The sequence below is a fragment of the Bubalus bubalis genome, chromosome 4 (genome assembly GCF_019923935.1).
Source record: "Bubalus bubalis isolate 160015118507 breed Murrah chromosome 4, NDDB_SH_1, whole genome shotgun sequence".
Classification (NCBI taxonomy): Eukaryota; Metazoa; Chordata; class Mammalia; order Artiodactyla; family Bovidae; genus Bubalus; species Bubalus bubalis.
Window position 1 is genome coordinate 69,176,276 of NC_059160.1, and position 20,638 is coordinate 69,196,913.

General features: G+C 36.4%; 1 protein-coding gene across 4 annotated transcripts in view; it reads left to right on the plus strand.

The window, feature by feature from the left end:
* USP15 (ubiquitin specific peptidase 15) overlaps positions 1-20,638 on the plus strand; it is a 135,106-nt gene that overhangs the window by 21,667 nt on the left and 92,801 nt on the right. For all 4 annotated transcript variants that reach the window (XM_006072616.3, XM_006072617.3, XM_025283888.2 and 1 more), the window contains exons 2-3: positions 4,270-4,397; positions 19,570-19,700. In XM_006072616.3, the coding sequence (XP_006072678.1) occupies positions 4,270-4,397; positions 19,570-19,700 (259 nt within the window). The remainder of the gene's footprint in view (positions 1-4,269; positions 4,398-19,569; positions 19,701-20,638) is intronic.

The following is a 20,638-nucleotide window of genomic DNA, read 5'->3' on the forward strand; positions in this document are numbered from 1 at the left end:
TTTGTATAATATGTCGTGATAGGAATAGTGGATATCAGGGAGCTTTTCCTGTTTTCCATTTGCTAATTATGTTGTGTTATATATAATGTAACTGCATTACAAGTTGTATTCTTGTAAATATGTGCAAGAGTTTCTTATAAGACTTAGCAATGACAATATGTGATTCTGCAGTATGCACATCTTCATCTTTAATAAATTTGCCGAATTATTCTCCAAAATGAGGATTCTAGTTTACACCCTAGTTGATAGTTTATGAGCTGTAGTTACTACACATCTTCTCCACACAATATTATTGACACATGTACGTGTGCTTGTGTGTTCACCAATTGCATGCAAACGCGGTGGTATGATATTAATTTGTATTTTTTACATTGCTAATGATACAGGTATCGAGGCTATTCTGATGTCCTGTGTATTGTCCTTTTTTTCTTTTTAAATTAAAGGAGTTTTTCATGTATTCTAATCCTTTGTTGGTTATAGGCAGTATTTTTCCCAATCTCTGTCTTTCTTTACTTGGTTCCTTTGTTAAACAGAAGCTTTTCATTTTAACCTTGCGATTTTATCAACCTTTACTTTTAAGAGTTTTTGCTTTTTGTGTTTACTCTTCCTATATTCTGAAGTAACAAGAGTTTTCTCCATTATCTTTTAAAAAATTATATTTTTGCTTTCACATTTATGTTTTTAATCCAACTATGATTTATTTTTGTACAGTTTCTGCTGTAACAGAGCATGTGTTCCTGAAAATCACTGTGCTATATGCAAAACCATGCAGTAAAACCCACAGGGCATATGGGAAAAATAGTGTTGGGGCACAGCACTTGAAAATTTCTTGGCAGCGACCCATTTGTTTAAAAAAGATACCTAATAAAAATGGTAGCATAGTTTTACATTTATTAAAGGTTAAGAGATACACTAATACCACAAAAAATATGTCATTTTTATTTTGAAAAAAAGGAAATTTGCTTGAAGTGGGATTCAAAAACATTGCAGCCTGTAAATTATTGTGAAATGGTAGAAGGAAGGTTATCCAAAATGCACCAAGAAATTGTAACAGATGTGGAGTGTGTAGTTCATAATGCACATGGTGATTGCAAGTAGATGTAAAAATGTATGTTTTGTGCACACCTGTGCCACTCAGTATAGCTGGGTAGTTGTCCACATTTATCTAGTGTTTGTTTTGGAGTTAGGGCTAGGCTGAGACAAGTAAGGCTCCTAGGGTGTAGAAGGACGCACTCCCTGTTGGGGTCCCTTGGCATCTCACTTGCTTTACCCTAGTCCTGGCACTAGAGTGAAGTAGTACTTAAGCATACGCAGACTTTGTGTTACTGTTCCCTTATTTCAGTCACATTTAACACATTCAGGTTTTCTTAAACTTTTTCAAGTAGAACTGACTATATATGTGAGGTGTAGAGCTCTAATTAATTTTTTCCATGTATATATATATCCAGATCTTTCTACACTGGTTTGTAATGATGCTTTTAGCATGTAGCGTAGTTCCACAAATGTTGAATACTTGAGCCTGGTTCTTGTTTCTTTGTGCTTTCATTGGTCTTTTCGCTTCTCCCTATGCCGCTAACACATTTTCATAATCACAGGTCTGGCACTAACTTTGTAACCTTGGGCAAGTTAATTTCTATGTGCCTGTGAAATTATAGGAGTGCCTACCTCATTGGGTAATTAAAGGAGTGAGTGAGTCAGTATATTAAAGTACTTAGAAGTACTTGCCTTGCCCAAGAGTAAAGCTCAAATGTTAGCTATTTTGTTATTGTTAAAGGTAATCCTTGTAACTGAATAAAGAGTCTTGAGAGCTAGTAAACTGAGATTGCCATCTTGTGTTTTCTTTTCCAAACTAAGAGGAAATGGGGAGAAGCTTATGGAAGGATTCCCTGAGAAAAGTGATGTTTAAATTATCTGAAACATAATAAGAGTTAACTAGGTGGTGAGAGCAGTAGGAAAATATTTGAGGCAGAAGGAACCATGAGGCAGAAAATAGTATGTCCAGGAACTAGATCTCAGCAAAAAGAAAAATGGTACTAGTTAAGACTAAAGAGGGAGATAGAAGCAGATCAGATCATGCAAGACCTATTAGGCAAAGTTACCGATTTTAGACTTCATCTTAAAATCAGGTATAACTATTTGTACAGATTGCTATTTCAAGAATAAAAACCATGAAATATCAACCTTTACAAATAGTTAAAACTATTCAAAAAAGAAACTCAGAAGTTGGGTGCATCTGGACCTTAATAACGTATCAAAGATTAAGAGTGCTGTTGAAAATGTATAATAAATTTAGGTCTTTGTTCACTTAAAATCTTGGTGAGCTGTTGGTTTTGTCCTAGGCTTTTATGAATTAAAATGGAGGAATCTTGTGTTTAGGGCAGGTCTATAATAGATTAAAGTTTTTACAGTACAACAAATCCATGTAAATGTCTTAGAATTTTTTTTTTCATTTATATGTCCACTTTATCTAATTTCAAGAATACACCTAAGAAGACTGCACGTTATTTCCGTAATAGATACTCCTGTGTTTTCTGCTTCCCTCATGTTTCATTGGCTTTCCCTGATGGCTCAGAGGCAGAGAACCTGCCTGCCAGTGCAGGAGACGAAGGTTCAATCCCTGGGTCAGAAAGATCCCCTGGAGACCAAAATGGCAACCCACTCCAGTATTCTTGCCTGGGAAATCCCATGGACAGAGAAGCCTGGCGGGCTACCATCCTCAGCATCATAAAGAGTCAGACACAACTGAGCACGCATGCACACATACAGTTAAGTCTAATTTTCTTTATTCAGTTTAACATATAAAGACGTTGCTAGTCTAATCTATTTTGTTTATCTTACAAACAGGGTTTTCTTAAAACTTAGTTTTTCAATTCTCTTTTTTCCTCATAGATCAAAATCTACAACTTGGTGGCATTCCATTGTATGACCCTGATAGTATGTTTGGAATACTCATGTATAGATAATTCTTCTACCTTACCCATTTTTAGGAAATCGAACTGCTGATGAATATTCCTTAAAAATTGTGGGGTTTTGTTAGGTTGGTGCCTTTACTTCAAGTATTTTCAGACATAAAGATAGCATTTCATTCCTACAGGGCTCTATGAATAGTATTGTAAGCATGGAAGCATTGGAATGATGTTCTAAAAAACTTGGCTACACACGTGGACTTTAAACATCTTGTTAACCTTTGCTTTTGTTTGTGATTGAGCCTAGTTAACTGTGAGGGAAAATGTTTCTGGAAAAGAATTTTAAAATAATTATGAACCAGTGGCAAAGCATGGTATATATAATATAAATAAATTTATATGGTTTTTTTAGAATAATAATTTTTTTATTCTATCTTTGCTAGAGACTATTATTTTACTTTTTCTGTAACTGGTCATCTGATGAGAAAGCTATAGGGTGAATATAGTTTCAGTAATGGTTATAGTGCTTGGTTTCATACTTGTGAAATCAATTAAAAACCAATTGCTTGCCCCAGCGAATTTTACTTATGTACGAGAAACAGTGGGAGACAGTGTTGTTGCTATCAACTTCTGTTGTAAAGAAGCTAGATATTTTTAAAGTTTCTTTTAAAACTTTGATTATAATTACTAAAATCAATCTTCCAAACCTTTAATAATTGCTTTCCTTACTCCCTGAAAGATACAGTAAAACACATATAATTAGCATACTGTATTTGTAAGTTTTTTGCAAAAGAACCATTTTTCATGTTAACATTTTACCATGTTGCATGTAAAATTTTACCTTGATGGACGCTTGTCATTGTCATTTGAATTTTTGTTCAGTTGGCACATATTGTGCTGAACAGCTACTGCATTTTTTTAAAAGTTCTATTAAGGATTTTTTGTTTAATGTGTATGTCAGTAGTTGTGTGTAGTAGATATTTTATAGAACAATAGAAATAATACCTTATACAAGTGAAATATTTCTCTTCTACAACTGTGGCATTAGTTATTCTCAGTAATCCTTTGAAGTAGACATGTACTTTGATATAAAGTGAAATATAAAAAATAGAGGGACTTCCCTGGTGGCCCGTTGGTTAAGACTTCACCTTCCAATGTGGGGGATGCAGGTTTGAGCCCTGGTTGGGGAGCTAAGATCCCACATGCCTTGCAGTCAACAAACCAAAACATGAAACAGAAGCAACATTGTAATTCATTCAAAATGGTCCACATTATAAATATATATATTTAAAAAAAAAGATAGCTTTTCTGCTATTCTTGAAGTTCTTGATATTTTCTTTTACCAATTTCTCTTCTTTTTTAGGTACCTAGTCGATAGTCGCTGGTTCAAACAGTGGAAAAAGTATGTTGGCTTTGACAGTTGGGACAAATACCAGATGGGAGATCAAAACGTTTATCCTGGACCCATTGATAACTCTGGGCTTCTTAGAGGTATTATTTCCTTAAATCAAGTTGGTAAATGTGTTCATTTTAATATGTTATGGTCAACATATATAATGTGGAAAATGTTAATGTAAATAAATTGATAAATCAGAAATTTCTTATATAGTCATCCCTTGGTGTCCACGTGGGGTTTGATTCCACGACCCCTCTCAGATACTAAAATCTATGGATGCTCAAGCCCCTTATATAAAATGGCATAATATTTGCATATAATCTATGTATGTCTTCCCATAAACTTTAAGTCTTTTGTTGGTTACTTTTAATACCTAACAAAATATAAATGCTATGTAAATAGTTGCTGTTACATAGCAAATTCAAGTTTTAGTTTTTGGAACTTTCTGGAATGTTTTTCCTCCCGGTGGATGCAGAGGGCCGACTATATTATAGATTTGACCTAATGAATTCAGATTATTTTGTCATAATTAGTTTTCTATATTATGACGAATTTTGTCATTTATGATGTAAAAAGGGTTTACTAGCTTTTAAGACTAGAATGTAAATTAGATAGCACTATCTTACTGTTTGGGGGAAATGCTCTATTGTGTATTATTTTGCTAACGGACACGTAACTTCTTTAATTGGGGAGCAGTGGTATATGTTACATTCTTGGATTTTTGGATTTTTTTCTACAACCCTTACTATGAATACTTGTCAGCTCTTCTAAAACTCTGGTAACATTTAAAGAGAATAAAACCTAAGTACTAGAACTTTCATTACTGGCCTAGGTAGAATGACAAGGACTAGACTTATCTTTCCATTTAAATGAACCAAAACCCTGACAAAATATATGAAACCATGGTTCCTAAAATATTGGACATCAGGCATTGAAGAACAGTGATCCCTGAGAAGTATGAAACAAATGAAATGAGCCCTGTGTTTTCCTCAGCTTACTGTATTGAGAGAGTTTCCAAGGCACAGCACAAAAGGGAAGACCCATGCAAAGCCTGGCAACCTCCCTTAGTTGAGAAAAGAATTTGGAGTCCAGGGAGACCAAGACAGCCAGAGTTTCCAGGGCAGAGGACCAGAGAGGAATGAGCAGCACGTAAGGAGAGAGAGAGACCTAGAGATCTACAGAAACCACTGAAGACTCTTGTAAGTCTTCAGCTGACAGTTGACTACTGCATGTGTGTGACAAGCCACCCAAGGCCAAGAAAAGAATTATCAAAAGAATTAGAGCAGTCATTTAGGTTCATGTGACCAAATCAGGTTCATTTGCCAGATGTGCTACAAGCCAGATGCTGAGATGGCAAAGTTTGCAGCAGGGAAAGGATTTATTTGTGAGGCAACCAAGTGAGGAGTGGGGAGAACAACTCTGAAATCCACCTACCTGATAGCAAGGGACTCAGGGTATTTGTGGAAATAAAGAAGCAGGGTAGTCCAAGGTATGCAGAGCATGGGGAAGGGTAATTGATGATAAGAAAAAAGTGAGTCATTCTTATGCAGATGCAGGTAAGCTGCTTGCTTGTCCATGAGACACATGTTCAGAAAATGGAGGCATTAGCATGTTCTGAGGGTGGAATTGTGGGCCCTTTCACGTCAAAAGGTCACCAAGTGGACACTTCATACAAGCCCAGTTGGACAGTTAGTGGTCTTAATCTTAGCTCTACCTAAAACTGAATGCAGCCGATTGCAAATTCCTGAAAAACATCTCAGGAAAGTATCTTATTTTTAGACTTTATGAAACTTGGAGGACATGCGAGTTTTTGTAAAAACAATTAAAGTGAGCTTGATCAGTGAAGGCATATTACAGTTCACTGTTCATTAAGAAATTACAGTTTAATGGATCTAACTGATGAGTACCCTCGGTTTCACTCATAAAGGAGCAAGAATAATGTGTTCACAGTAGCCAGAGTGGAAAACGTTATAAATCATGGAGTAGACTGCAGAGAATGGGTTAGCCTCTATAGTAGGGCAAAATGAATCCTCTTGTCCTTCTAAATCAAAAGCAACTATTTCCAAGTAACTTAACTGCATCTCAGAACAGAACACAAGAGTGTGTGTGTGTGTGTGCGCGCGCGCGCGCACACTCAGTTGTGTCTGACTTTTTGCAGCCCCATCTATTGTAGCCTACCAGGCTCCTCAGTCCCTGGAATTTTTGTCCCTCAGACAAAAATACTGGAGTGAGTGGCCATTTCCTCCTCTAAGGTATCTTCCCCACCCAGGGATTGAACCCGCGTCTCTTGGGTTTTCTGCATTGGCAGGCAGATTAGATTCTTTACCACATGCCACCTGGGAAGCAGGAATACAAAAATATCCAGCATCCATCCAACAAGATAAAATTTTTAGTATCTTGGATCCAAACAAATAGTACCCAGAATGCAAAGAAGCAGAAAATATAATGCATAATAAGGAGAAATAGCAACATTTAAAAAAAATTTTTAAGTGAAGAAGAACACAAAGCAAATGAAACAAATAGAAAGTGAATAGCAAGTGAGATGGTAGATTTAAACCCAACTCTGTGAACAATTGTATTTAATGTAAATTTGAGGTAGAGACTGTAAGATGGATTAAAAAATAAAGACCCAACTGTATACTGTCTACCAGAAACCCACCTTAAATACAGAGTACAAATAGAAATTGAAAGATTCTAAGACTAACCTCCAGTCATCCTCACTCTTTATAACCATCTCCCCTTTGAGTGTGAGTGGAACCTGAGAATAAGATATCATTCCTGTGATTATTTATGTTATATGACAAAAGAGAGATTATCCCAGTGAGCTTTATCTGATCATACATGCCCTTTGAAAGCAGAGCTTTCTCTAGCTGGTAGCTATAGAAGTTAGGATTTAAAGCATGAGAAGAACTCATTGCTGATTTGAAAATGGGACTATGTGAAAAGAAATACAGGTGTCATCTAGGGACAAAGAGAATGGTTGTGCCTATAGCCAGCAAGAAAACAGGCACCTCATACCTGTAGCCATGAGGAACTAGATTCTGCCAACAACTTGAATGAACTTGGAAGTAGATTCTTTCCCAGAGCCTTCAGATAGGAGAGAAGCCTGTCTGACATCTTGATTCCCTCTTTGTAAGACCCTAAGTAGAAAGGGAAATAGATGGCGAAACAGTGTCAGACTTTATTTTTGTAGCTCCAGAATCACTGCAGATGGTGACTGCAGCCATGAAATTAAAAGACACTTACTCTTTGGAAGAAAAGTTATGACCAACCTAGATAGTATATTGAAAAGCAGAGACATTACTTTGCCAACAAAGGTCCATCTAGTCAAGGCTATGGTTTTTCCAGTGGTCATGTATGGATGTGAGAGTTGGACTGTGAAGAAAGCTAAGCGCCAAAGAATTGATGCTTTTGAACTGTGGTGTTAGAGAAAACTCTTGAGAGTCCCTTTGACTGCAAGGAGATCCAACCAGTCCATTCTAAAGGAGGTCAGCCCTGGGATTTCTTTGGAAGGAATGATGCTAAAGCTGAAACTCCAATACTTTGGCCACCTGATGCGAAGAGTTGACTCATTGGAAAAGACTCTAATGCTGGGAGGGATTGGGGGCAGGAGGAAAAGGGGACGACAGAGGATGAGATGGCTGGATGGCATCACTGACTCGATGGACGTGAGTCTGAGTGAACTCCGGGAGTTGGTGATGGACAGGGAGGCCTGGTGCAATTCATGGGGTCACAAAGAGTCGGACACGACTGAGCAACTGAACTGAAGTAGAAAGCCCAGTTGAACTCACCTGAAGTTCTGACCCACAGAACTATGAGACTATAAATAGGTATTTTAAGCTACTATGGTTATTTGTTAGCAGTAGAAAACTAAGACACATACTAACTTCAGTCCATGGGGTTGCAAAGAGTCGGACACAACTGAGTGATTGAACTGAAATGAACGCATACAACACTATAATCAAAAGAATGCTGGAGTGGCCATTTTAATATCAGACATTAAGATTTAGAACAGTGAACATTATCAGCGATAAAAGTGCATTTCATAATCGTAAATGGGCCAGGACAGTTCATTAAGAAAACATAACCATCCTAAAAATATATACCCATCTAATGGTGTCACTTGAAAATATGCAAAGTACAACCTGACAGAACCAGAACCACAAGGAGAAATAGAAAAATATCCACAATTATATAATGGATATTTCAGTACTATTCTTATAATAGAAAAAGTGTAGACAAAAAAGTAGAAAGGAAATAAATCAATCTGCTTGTCCTGACATTTATAGAATACAGTACGTTCCCTATATACTAACCGCAAACTTTCAAAGATGTGTACATGCATTCACGTATCCAGTCATATAACTTGGTTCATGTGTCTGGAATAAATTGTTACATGCATGCATCCTCTTACAAGTGGTTGTGCTTTTGTGTACTTTACTGTAAACTACTGTATATAGTACAGTGGTGCAGTATCTTTATTTCAAGCCCAGGATGTTCAGAAGCAAGCATAAAAGCAGCGGTGATGTAGCTGGTACTGCTGAGAAGCACCAAGCAATAACAATGAAAACAAAAGTGAAAATAATTGAGAGAGTGGAGCAAGGCAAAAAGATGGTGAAGATCACTTATTCTTATAACATGAATCATTCAATCTTGGGACATGTGAAGTATGTCATGCCAATGATGTTGACAATAATACCAAAGGAGCATGGAAAAGTAATGGAGGAGATGGAGAAACTTCTCAGTATGTGAATGCAGGATCGGTGTCAGCTGAGTTGCTCTCAGTTTAATGCTGATGCAAGAGAAAGTTAAAAGCCTTATGAAGACTTGAAGAAGAAACATGGTGAAAAATCAGAAGGCACATCTTTTAAAGCCAACCATGACTGCTTTTATCGATTCAAGGCTAGAGCGAAGCTTTACAATGTAAAGATAAGTGCCAAGGCAGCAAGTGTAGGTATGGTACCTGCCTGGAAATTTCCTGAAATGCTTTAAGAAATTATTGATGAAGGAACATATTTACTATAGCAGGTTTTTAATGTGGATGTGAGGACTATACTGGAAGAGGAATTCAGACCAAAGTTATATCAGTAAGAAAGAAAAGTTGATGCCAGGCTATAAAACACTAAAGGATAGGCTAACTCTCTTTGTTTGGTGGCAGTGCTTCTGGCAGTATGAAGCCAGAGAATCTTTTAGTTTCTCATCCAGAGAACCCAAGAGCCCTTAAAAACAGACAGGGACTCTCTTCCTTTTGTGTGGAGAAACCCCAAAGCCCAGGTTACACAGGCCATTTTCCAGGATTGGTTTTTCCACCATTTTATCCCAGAGTTGAGAAATACTGCTTGAAGAAAGACATCCCATTCAGCATTCTTTTGCTGCTCAACAATACTCTCGGCCACCCTCCAAAGTCATTCATGGATGACTTTCATCCCAATGTGTATCTGCCACCAAATACTATATCGGTTATCCAGCTTGTGGACCAGGGGGTTAAAAGCCTGTGGACTTTTAAGAAATATTCACATTGCACTTTTTGTCAGGCAATAAAGGCAAGTGACAAATCAGGAACCACCTTGCAACAGTTTTGGAAGGGCTGTACCATGTACAAACCCATAAAAAACATTGACTTTGCTTGGTGTTATGTTTAGTTGTCATCATGAATGGGATTTGTAAGAACCTTTACCCACAATTTATTCATCATTTTCATGGATTTGAGAAGGTGGACAAAGAATCAAAAGAGGTCTTCAGCCACTTAGTGACCCTCAGGAAAAAAATTGGAGCTAGATCTGCAAGAGGATGACCTCATTGACCTTGCTGTGCAAAATGAGGAGCTTACTAATAAACACCTGATGGAATTGGAGGCCCAGAGAAAGGATGAAGAGAGACAAGAGGAAGAAGAAATAACTGAAGAACGAAGAGATTAATGACACATGAAATGGCAAAGGGTTTTCTTTATTTGAGGAGGCACTGTTAGTTTTTGAGGTGTGGGGCCCAAGTGTAGAATGGTACACGAAGTTTGCCACTGCTGTTCAGAATGCAGTCCAGTGCTACTCTGTCATCTGTGACAAGAAAAAAGAGAACTACTTACCCAGACATCACTGGATTGTTTTTTCAACAGGGTAGATAGAATTGAATCGGGCAAGGACCCAGAACCCGTGTCATCAGCATCAGGCATGAGTGACGTTGCACCTTGCCCTCTGCCTCCTGTTGCTGACAGTCTTTCAGCTCTTATCATCTGCCACCTCCTCTCCTGCCTCCATCAGTAACTCTTCTTGCCTGTTCACTCTTTGCCAGCCCCTGTATGCCAGCTGTTGTACTCTGTGTACTACCATACTTTTCAAGGTACTGTACTATAAGATTAAAAATGTTTTCCTTATTTTTTGTGTGTGTTTTTTTAAATATTATTTGTGTGGAAAGTGTTGTAAATCTATTATAGTGTAGTACTGTATAGCCAGTTGTGTTAGGTAGATACCTAGGCTAACCTTGTTGGACTTATGAACATACTCTTGAAATGGAACTTGTTCATGTGTAGAGGACTTACTGTATTCCCACTGAACAACAGCAGAATGAAAATTCTTTTTGGTGTTCACATGAAGCATTTAGATAAACAGTATTATGCATAAAACCTGGTTCAGTAAAGTTGGCAGGAGTTAAATCATACAAAATATGTTTTCTTACTACAGAGGGATAATAACTGAGAGGTGAAACATCTTGAAGTGTTTGAAAACTAACATACTTATGCGTAACTTATGGGTCAAAGAGAACTCAAAGAAATTAGCAAGTATTTTTAACTAAATGAAAGTGAAAACAAAACATATCAAAATTTGTGGAAGGCAGGTAAATAGTATGTGGAGGGTAATTTATAGCTCTTTTAACATGTATAAAGAAAAGGAAAGGTTATAACTGAGAGGTAAAACATCTTCAAGTGTTTGAAAACTTAACATGCTTCTGCATAACTCATGGGTCAAAGAGAACTCAAAGAAATTAAGAAGTATTTTAAATGAAAGTGAAAACAAAACATATCAAAATTTGTGGAAGGCAAATAAATAGTAAGTGGAGAGGAATTTATAGCTCATTTAACGTGCATAAGGAAAAGAAAAGGTCTCAAATCAGTGACCTTGGTTTCTGACTCAGGAAACTAAAAATAAGAACAAATTAAATCAAGCAGAAGGAAAGAAATACTAAGTTCAGAACAGAAATCAAATAAAAGAAAAACAGAAAAATAGAGACAATCAATGAAACCAAAGACTGGTTCTTTATGAAGATAATAAAATTTATAAAGAGCTAGTTTGATCACAGTTCAATTCAGTTCAGTCGCTCAGTCGTGTCCGACTCTTCGCGACCCCATGAATTGCAGCACACCAGGCCTCCCTGTCCCTCACCAACTCTCGGAGTTCACCCAGACTCATGTCCATCGAGTCAGTGATGCCATCCAGCCATCCCATCCTCTGTCGTCCCCTTCTCCTCCTGCCCCCAATCCCTCCCAGCATCAGAGTCTTTTCCAATGAGTAAACTCTTCGCATGAGGTGGCTAATACTGGAGTTTCAGCTTCAGCATCATTCCCTCCAAAGAGAAAGGTAAAAGACACAGCTACCAGTATCAGGAACAAGAGAGGTAACATCTGTATAGAAATCTACAAATAGCAAAAGGGCAATTAAGAAATCTTTCTTGAAAGATGAAAACTAATAAAGCTCATTCCAAAAGAATGAATTTTCTGAAGAGCCCTATATCAATTAAAGAAGTTGAATTTGTAGTTTAGAATTTCCTCACAAAGAAAACATCAGACCTTGATGGTGCCACTAGTGAATTCTACCAGTGCTGTTTAAGAGAATTATGCCAATTCAAAAAAAGCTCTTTTCAAAAATTAGGAGAGACTGCTTCATGCAGTGAAACCAGCATTACTTTGATACCAAAGTCTAAGACAGACATTTCAAGAAAAAAAAGCTCTCAACCAGTATACCCCTGATGAACATAGATGCATCTATTATTAACAGAATTTTAGTAAATCAAGTCCAAAAATAAAGAGGATAGGGATATAGAAAAAACTTACCAAAATACTATATAAAAGAGTAAAATACAAAGAAACTTCCTCAACCTCAGAATGGGCATCTATGAAAATGGGCATCTACAGATGACATACTCAACAGTGAAAGACTGAATGCTTTCCCTCTAAAATCAGGGAAAAGCAAGGATGCCTACTCTCAACTCTTTAAGCCAAGATTGTACGGGAGGTTCTAGACAGTGTTTAATAAAGCAAAAAGAAAATGTAAAAGACATACAGATTGTATCAGATCAGATCAGTCGCTCAGTCGTGTCTGACTCTTTGCGACCCCATGAATCGCAGCACACCAGGCCTCCTTGTCCATCACCAACTCCCGGAGTTCACTCAGACTCAGGTCCATCAAGTCAGTGATGCCATCCAGCCATCTCATCCTCTGTCCCCTTCTCCTCCTGCCCCCAATCCCTCCCAGCATCAGAGTCTTTTCCAATGAGTCAACTCTTCGCATCAGGTGGCCAAAGTACTGGAGTTTCAGCTTTAGCATCATTCCTTCCAAAGAAATCCCAGGGCTGATCTCCTTCAGAATGGACTGGTTGGATCTCCTTGCAGTCCAAGGGACTCTCAAGAGTCTTCTCCAACACCACAGTTCAAAAGCATCAATTCTTCGTCGCTCAGCCTTCTTCAAAGTCCAACTCTCACATCCATACATGACCACAGGAAAAACCATAGCCTTGACTAGACCAACCTTTGTTGGCAAAGTAATGTCTTTGCTTTTGAATATGCTATCTAGGTTGGTCATAACTTTCCTTCCAAGGAGTAATCACTTTTTAATTTTATGGCTGCAGTCACCATCTGTAGTGATTTTGGATCCCAGAAAAATAAAGTCTGACACTGTTTCCACTGTTTCCCCATCTATTTCTCATGAAGTGATGGGACCGGATGCCAGGATCTTCGTTTTCTGAATGTTGAGCTTTAAGCCAACCTTTTCACTCTCCACTTTTACTTTCATCAAGAGGCTTTTGAGTTCCTCTTCACTTTCTGCCATAAGGGTGGTGTCATCTGCATATCTGAGGTGATTGATATTTCTCCCGGCAGTCTTGATTCCAGCTTGTGTTTCTTCCAGTCAAGCGTTTCTCATGATGTACTCTGCATATAAGTTAAATAAGCAGGGTGACAATATACAGCTTTGACGAACTCCTTTTCCTATTTGGAACCAGTCTGTTGTTTCATGTCCAGTTCTAACTGTTGCTTCCTGACCTGCATACAGATTTCTCAAGAGGCAGATCAGGTTGTCTGGTATTCGCATCTCTTTCAGAATTTTCCACAGTTTATTGTGATCCACACAGTCAAAGGCTTTGGCATAGTCAATAAAGCAGAAATAGATGCTTTTCTGTAACTCTCTTGCTTTTTCCATGATCCAGCAGATGTTGGCAATTTGATCTCTGGTTCCTCTGCCTTTTCTAAAACCAGCTTGAACATCAGGAAGTTCATGGTTCACATATTGCTGAAGCCTCGCTTGGAGAATTTTGAGCATTACTTTACTAGCATGTGAGATGAGTGCAATTGTGCGGTAGTTTGAGCATTCTTTGGCATTGCCTTTCTTTTTGGGATTGGAATGAAAACTGACCTTTTCCAGTCCTGTGGCCACTGCTGAGTTTTCCAAGTTTGCTGGCGTATTGAGTGCAGCACTTTCACAGCATCATCTTTCAGGATTTGGAACAGCTCCACTGGAATTCCATCACCTCCACTAGTTTTGTTCGTAGTGATGCTTCCTAAAGCCCACTTTACTTCACATTCCAGGATGTCTGGCTCAAAGTCAGTGATCGCACCATCGTGATTATCTGGGTCGTGAAGATCTTTTTTGTACAGTTCTTCTGTGTATTCTTGCCATCTCTTCTTAATATCTTCTGCTTCTGTTAGGTCCATACCATTTCTGTCCTTTATCGAGCCCATCTTTGCATGAAATGTTCCTTTGGTATCTCTGATTTTCTTGAAGAGATGCCTAGTCTTTCCCATTCTGTTGTTTTCCTCTATTTCTTTGCATTGATCGCTGACGAAGGCTTTCTTATCTCTTCTTGCAGTTCTTTGGAACTCTGCATTCAGATGTTTATATCTTTCCTTTTTTCCTTTGCTTTTCGCTTTTCTTCTTTCCACAGCTATTTGTAAGGCCTCCCCAGACAGCCATTTTACTTTTTTGCATTTCTTTTCCATGGGGATGGTCTTGATCCCTGTAGGAAAAAGTAAGAAGTCTTCCTTTATTCATAAATACCTGTGTCTATGTAGAAAAGTTAATAAAATCTACAAAAAGAAAGCTTCTAGAATTAATAAATGAAATTAGCCTATAGGATACAAGACCATTACTCAAAAACCAGTTGTGTTTCTTGTACATTAAAAATGAACTAACATGAATTTAAATTTTAAAAATGTATTTTATAATAGCACCAAAATATAAAATGCAGATAAATCTATAATACATGTAAACTAAAAACTACAGGATATTGCTGAGATAATTTAAAACCTAGAGAAATTATATTTTTGGATCAGAAAACTCAGTATTTTTTAATTCCTCCACTCAGTCTACAGATTCAACACAATTTCAAATCACATTCCTAGTAGGCTTTTTAAAAAATGAGATAGAGTTTCGGTTCAGTTCAGTTCAGTTCAGTTCACTCGGTCATGTCCAACTCCCACACCATAAAATTCATCCTTTGAAATTCTGTAATTCACTGGCTTTCTTTTTTTATATTCATAGTTTTACAACCATCACCATTGTCTAATTCCTCAAAATTTTCATCACCCCAGAAAGAAACTTCATATCCATTAGCAGTCAGTCTTCATCTCCTCTCAAGACCCCATCCCTAGGCAATCATTAATATATTTTCTGTCTCTGTGGATTCTCCTTTTGTGACCATTTCATCTAAATGGAATCAAACAATACGTGTCCGTAGTATTGGACTTCTTTTGCTTGGTACGAAGTTTTCAAGTGTCATTCATGTAACATGAATCAGTATTTTATTCTTTTTTTAGTGGATGGATAATTTTCCATTGTATAGAGATATGCCACATTTAATTTATCTGTTCATCAACTGGTGGACATTTGGGTTGTTTTTACTTTCTGGCTATGAATGAATAATTCATTCATGAACTATTCATGTACAGATTTTTGTGTAGATGTGTTCTTGGTCATATAGTAACTCTGTGTTTATCTGTTTGAGGAATTGCTTAACTTTTCCAAAATAGTTGGCACCATTTTATATTCCCACCAGCAGCAAGTAGGGTACCAGTTCCTCCACATCTTGCCAAACTTATTATTGTCTATTCTTTTATGTTATAGCCATCCTAATGGGTATGAAATGATTGTTGTTGTTCAGTTGCTAAGTCAGGTCTGACTCTCTGTGACCCGGTGGTGCCAGCCTTCCCTGTCTTGCACTGTCTTCTGGAGTTTGCTCAAACTCACGTCCTTATAGTCAGTGATGCTATCCAAACATTTCATCCTCCTTAGTACCCTTTTCCTCCTGCCTTCAGTCTTTCCAAGGGTCAAGGTCTTTTCCAGTGAACTGATATCTATTGTTACTTTGATTTGTATTTGTTATTTTTATATCTGTTTGTTATTTTGATTTCCCTAATGATTAATGATGTTAAGTGTCATATCTGTGCTGCTTATATCTGTTTTGGAAAAATATTCAGATCCTGTGCTCATTTTTTAATTGGGTTATTTGTCTGTTTACTGTTACATTTTAAGAGTTGTTTATGTATTCTGGATACTAGTCCCTTATCAAACAAGATTTCCAAAAATTGTCTCCCATTCTGTGTATGTCTTTTACTTTCTTGATGGTGCCTCTGAAGTGCAAATTAATTCTGATGAAGTCCAGTTTATCTATTTTTTTCCTTTGGTTGCTTGTGATTTTGTTGCAGAAACCATCACCTAATCCAGGATCAGAAAAGACATGTTTTCTTCTAAGAGTTTTTGAGTTTTGGCGGTTACATTTCTGTCTCTGATCAATTTAAAATTAATATTTGTATATAGTGTGAGATAAAAATCAGTTGAACATATTAGAGGATCTAGTAGTAGATCCACACATATATGCAATTCATTTTACATAAAAATGTAAGAGAAATTCAGTGAAGTCTTTTAAATAGATGAATGCTGCTTGAGTGTTAAGTATCTATTTGCCAGAAACAAATGAACTTTGACCTGTACCCAGCACCATATACAAAATTAACTCAAAACACACCAGACTTAAATGTAAAAACCAAAATTGTGATACTCTTAGGAAAAAATTAGGAGAAGATTTTTGTGACACTGTGTTAGGCAAAGATTTCTTAATTATGAATTAAAAAGTACAATTGATAAAGGGAAAAATTGATGATTTGTAATTCATCATTAACAAAAGCTTCTTCAAATAACACTGTTAAGAGAATGAAAAGATAAACCACAATGTGGGAGAAAGTATTTTCAAATTACTTAGCTGATAAAATAGATGCAGAATAAAGAATTCCATAAAGCCCAGTGGAAAAAATAGACAAAAGGCTTAAACAGATGCCTCACCAGAGAAGGTGGTGTTTTCAGAAAGCACATGTAAAAATACTCAACATCACTAGTCATTAGAAGAATGAAGATTAAAACCACAGTGAGGTCCCACTGTGCATGATTTGAATCATTTACAATGATTCAAATTACAATTTAAAAGATAAATCCATACCAAGTATTGATGAGGCTGTAGAGCAAGTAGAACTTTCATACACTATTTTGGATAATGAAATAGTCTTGCAGTTTCTTAAAAAGCTAAATATACATTTACCACAGGAACCAATCATTCCACTCCTCGGTATTTACCCAAGAGACATGAAGAGAAAACTTACACATGAGTGTTCATATCAGTGTTACTTGTAGAGAAAATTGGAAACAGTCCAAAATGCCCATTAGTAGCTGAATGAATAAACAAATTACAGAATGTTCATATAAAGTAATGAAATCCTACTCAGCAATTAAAAGGAATGAACTCTTGATACATAAAAATATGGATGGATTTCAAGATAATGATGCAGCATAAATGACACCAAATAAAGCAGTACATACCAATTTTATATAATCTAGAAAATGCAAATTAGTCTACAGTTGGAAAACACAGATAAGCAGTTTTCAGGGTACAGGACAGTGAACCTGGATGGACAGGAAGGAGAGATTACACCAAAAAAAAGGGCGACAGGGAAGCCTTTGTGGCCAGAGGGTGAGGGGAAATGCTGATGTATATGTTTATGGTTTTGGTAATGATGATTTCACACTTGTATTGCTATGTCACAACAACAAATTTTACACTTTAAATCTCAGCAGTTTTGATATCAGTTTTATATCAAAAACACAGACGTAACAAAAATGAGAGGTTCTGTGTTTAGGGTTGTTCTTCCTCCCTTAAAAATGATTAAAAAATTGATCATTTTATTTTATCCACTATAGGGCTTCTCAGGTGGCTCAGTGGTAAAGAATCTGCCTGCCAATGTGGGAGACATGGATTTGATCCCTGGGCCGAGAAGATCCCCTGGAGAGGGAAATGGCATCCCACTTCAGTATTCTTGCTCAGGAAATCCCATGGACAGAGAAGCCTGGCGGGCTGCTGTCCATGGGGTTGCAAAAGAGTTGGATACAACTTAGTGACTAAACAACAACTAGATATAAATTACTGTTTGATTCTGTTACATAATAAAATCATTTACCCAGACTCTTGAATTATTGTGGAGAATAACATAGACATCTTAATTTTTAAACTTTTTTTCTTTCCCTAAATTTATTTTGAAGCAGCCTATTATAGTGGAAAGAAAACGGATATTAGTGTAAATAGATAGATGTTTGAGTCTAGCCTACAATTTTCTGTATGTGAGCTTGGGCAGGTTAATCAATACCTGAATCTATTTACTAAGTAAAATGAAGCTGTCTACTTCATAATATTGTTTTGAAAATCAACTGAGATAAAAGTATTTTCCATAATGGTACCTTTCATTGTACCTGCAATTTTCTGTGTGAATGTATTGGGCAATTTACTTGATTTCTTTGAATGTATTTTTTAATCTAAAATAGATATTCATCTTATAGGATTGTTTTGAGAATTGACTGAGATAACATGATCATCTGCTATAACATGACTTAGTACATGATGCATAAGAGAGTTTCATTTTCAGAGGGTTCTGAAAATTTGTTCCAAATAGTCAGTCTCATCAAGAATTTAATAAAGTTACAACTAAGAATTTTTTAAACTGAGCTTTAAAATTAATACTTACTTTGTACCAGCTATTGAAGTTCGTATAAAATTCAGAGTTTTCTCATTTCTGTTCTATATGAAGCATAGTTTTTCTCAAAGGTTTGTATGATTTTGTAACCATAGATTGATCGTACATAGAGTAAATAATTTTTTTTTTTAAGCATTTCTCTTGCTTCTTGATTTTTATTGTATCTAGTTAAAAGTAGTACTTTATCATTGAAATGCTGCCTGGAACAATTTTGCTTCCCATGTTTGTTAATTCAGGGCTGACTCAGAATGAGAAAATCTTTATATTTTTGAGTTAATTACAAATAACTGAGTAAACTATTTGTTTCTGTTTTCTACACTTTGGAAATTCAAGTGACCAAATAATAATCAGTGAGTCTCAGATTAGGACTGTGATATAGGTACAGCTCACAGTATTGCTTCTAGATCTCTGGCCTGCCCTGTCCAACTGGAATTTTGAAAATGGATCATAGAAGCATAACTGAACAACTACCTCTACTCTGGATCTGTGGAGGAATCTAGCTTGTGGACTCTCTGGAGTAATGACATACCCTTTTGTGGTTTCCATCATGGTTCTCAGCCCATGTGCTTTGGTATTGTGAAAGGTTATTGATTTGCTTCTGAATGTTCTTCATCAGTTAATACTGAATTGATCACTATTACTGTGTGACAGATCTCTGATACTCAAGATATTTGGGAAACACTCTTCATTGGGATCCTCTGACCAACAGTTTAGAATTTCTTTAAGAGTTCAATAATAGAAAAGTTACTTTTTAAAACACTGTTGGTTGACTAATGATACATACTGAAACTTTGTAAAGCAACAGTTTATTTTGAAATGCCTAGATTTAAGGTTTGTGAACCTCTTCAGAGCTTCTTTCAAAACTCATTATTTAAATACCTGAATTAGTCTTCATGAATTTACATAATTTGTAGTATGTTCGACCACAGTATTTAGAGCTATGTAGTATTACTTCTTTTTCTGTATTGATTTTATTTTCTCTTTTGTAGATGGCGATGCCCAGTCACTTAAGGAGCACCTTATTGATGAATTGGATTACATACTGTTGCCAACTGAGGGCTGGAACAAACTTGTCAGCTGGTACACATTGATGGAAGGTCAGGAACCAATAGCACGAAAGGTACATATTAAGAAATGAATAGAAATATTTTTCTTAAACAGTTCATATTTTGTTGTTAATTTCCATGACTTATGAAGCCTCAATTATCTTGGAGAAAAAGACCATCAAAATGTTACTGTACACTAGCGCACATAGAGAGAGGGTGTATTATATGCTAGCCACTGATATAAGCATATCATATACATTATTAACTAATTTAATCCTCATGAAAAGTCTTTCTAAGGTAAGTATTATCCCCATTTTATAGGTGAGGAAATTAGGACAGAGGTAGCAAGGTTCAGGATCTTTTAGAAAGCCATGTGAGTTTACGTACTTAAATTTTTTTAAACTTGAAAATGCAGTTGTTTTTCTTATCCTGATTTTAAGCTTTATAATTACAGTCTAGAAACATTAAAAATGACCCATTTTCTTTATTTTGGGGAGCTAAAAAGTCATTTATGAAAGTGTCAGTATTGCAATAGTAGAATAATACCCAGTACTTAAGGTAGATCTGTCAACCTTACACACGTATTTGATAGTGTAGTCAGGTGGAGCAGAATTATTTATCTGGTTTTATTTCCACATAAAAATGATTAAAAAGTCAATTATATAGCACAAGGGTATAAACTTCTAGTAGACCAAACCATAATTGGGTTTATTTGAAACTGATGCTACAAAGTTGATATATTACCAGTTTGTATTTGTATATCTGTGGTTTAGGTATAGAACTGAATTTTGTTCTCTAAATAGAATGTGAATATGCCTTTGATTTAGTTAAGTTTTGTTCCTTAATTTCACTCAGTCTTATAGCCAATTTAAAGTTAAGAGTCATCTCTTCTAGGAATGCTAGCCATAAATAAATTTTATATATATATATATAAATATATGTATATATAAAATATATAATTACTCCAGTAATCTCGCCTGGAAAATTCCATAGACAGAGGAGCCTTGAGGGC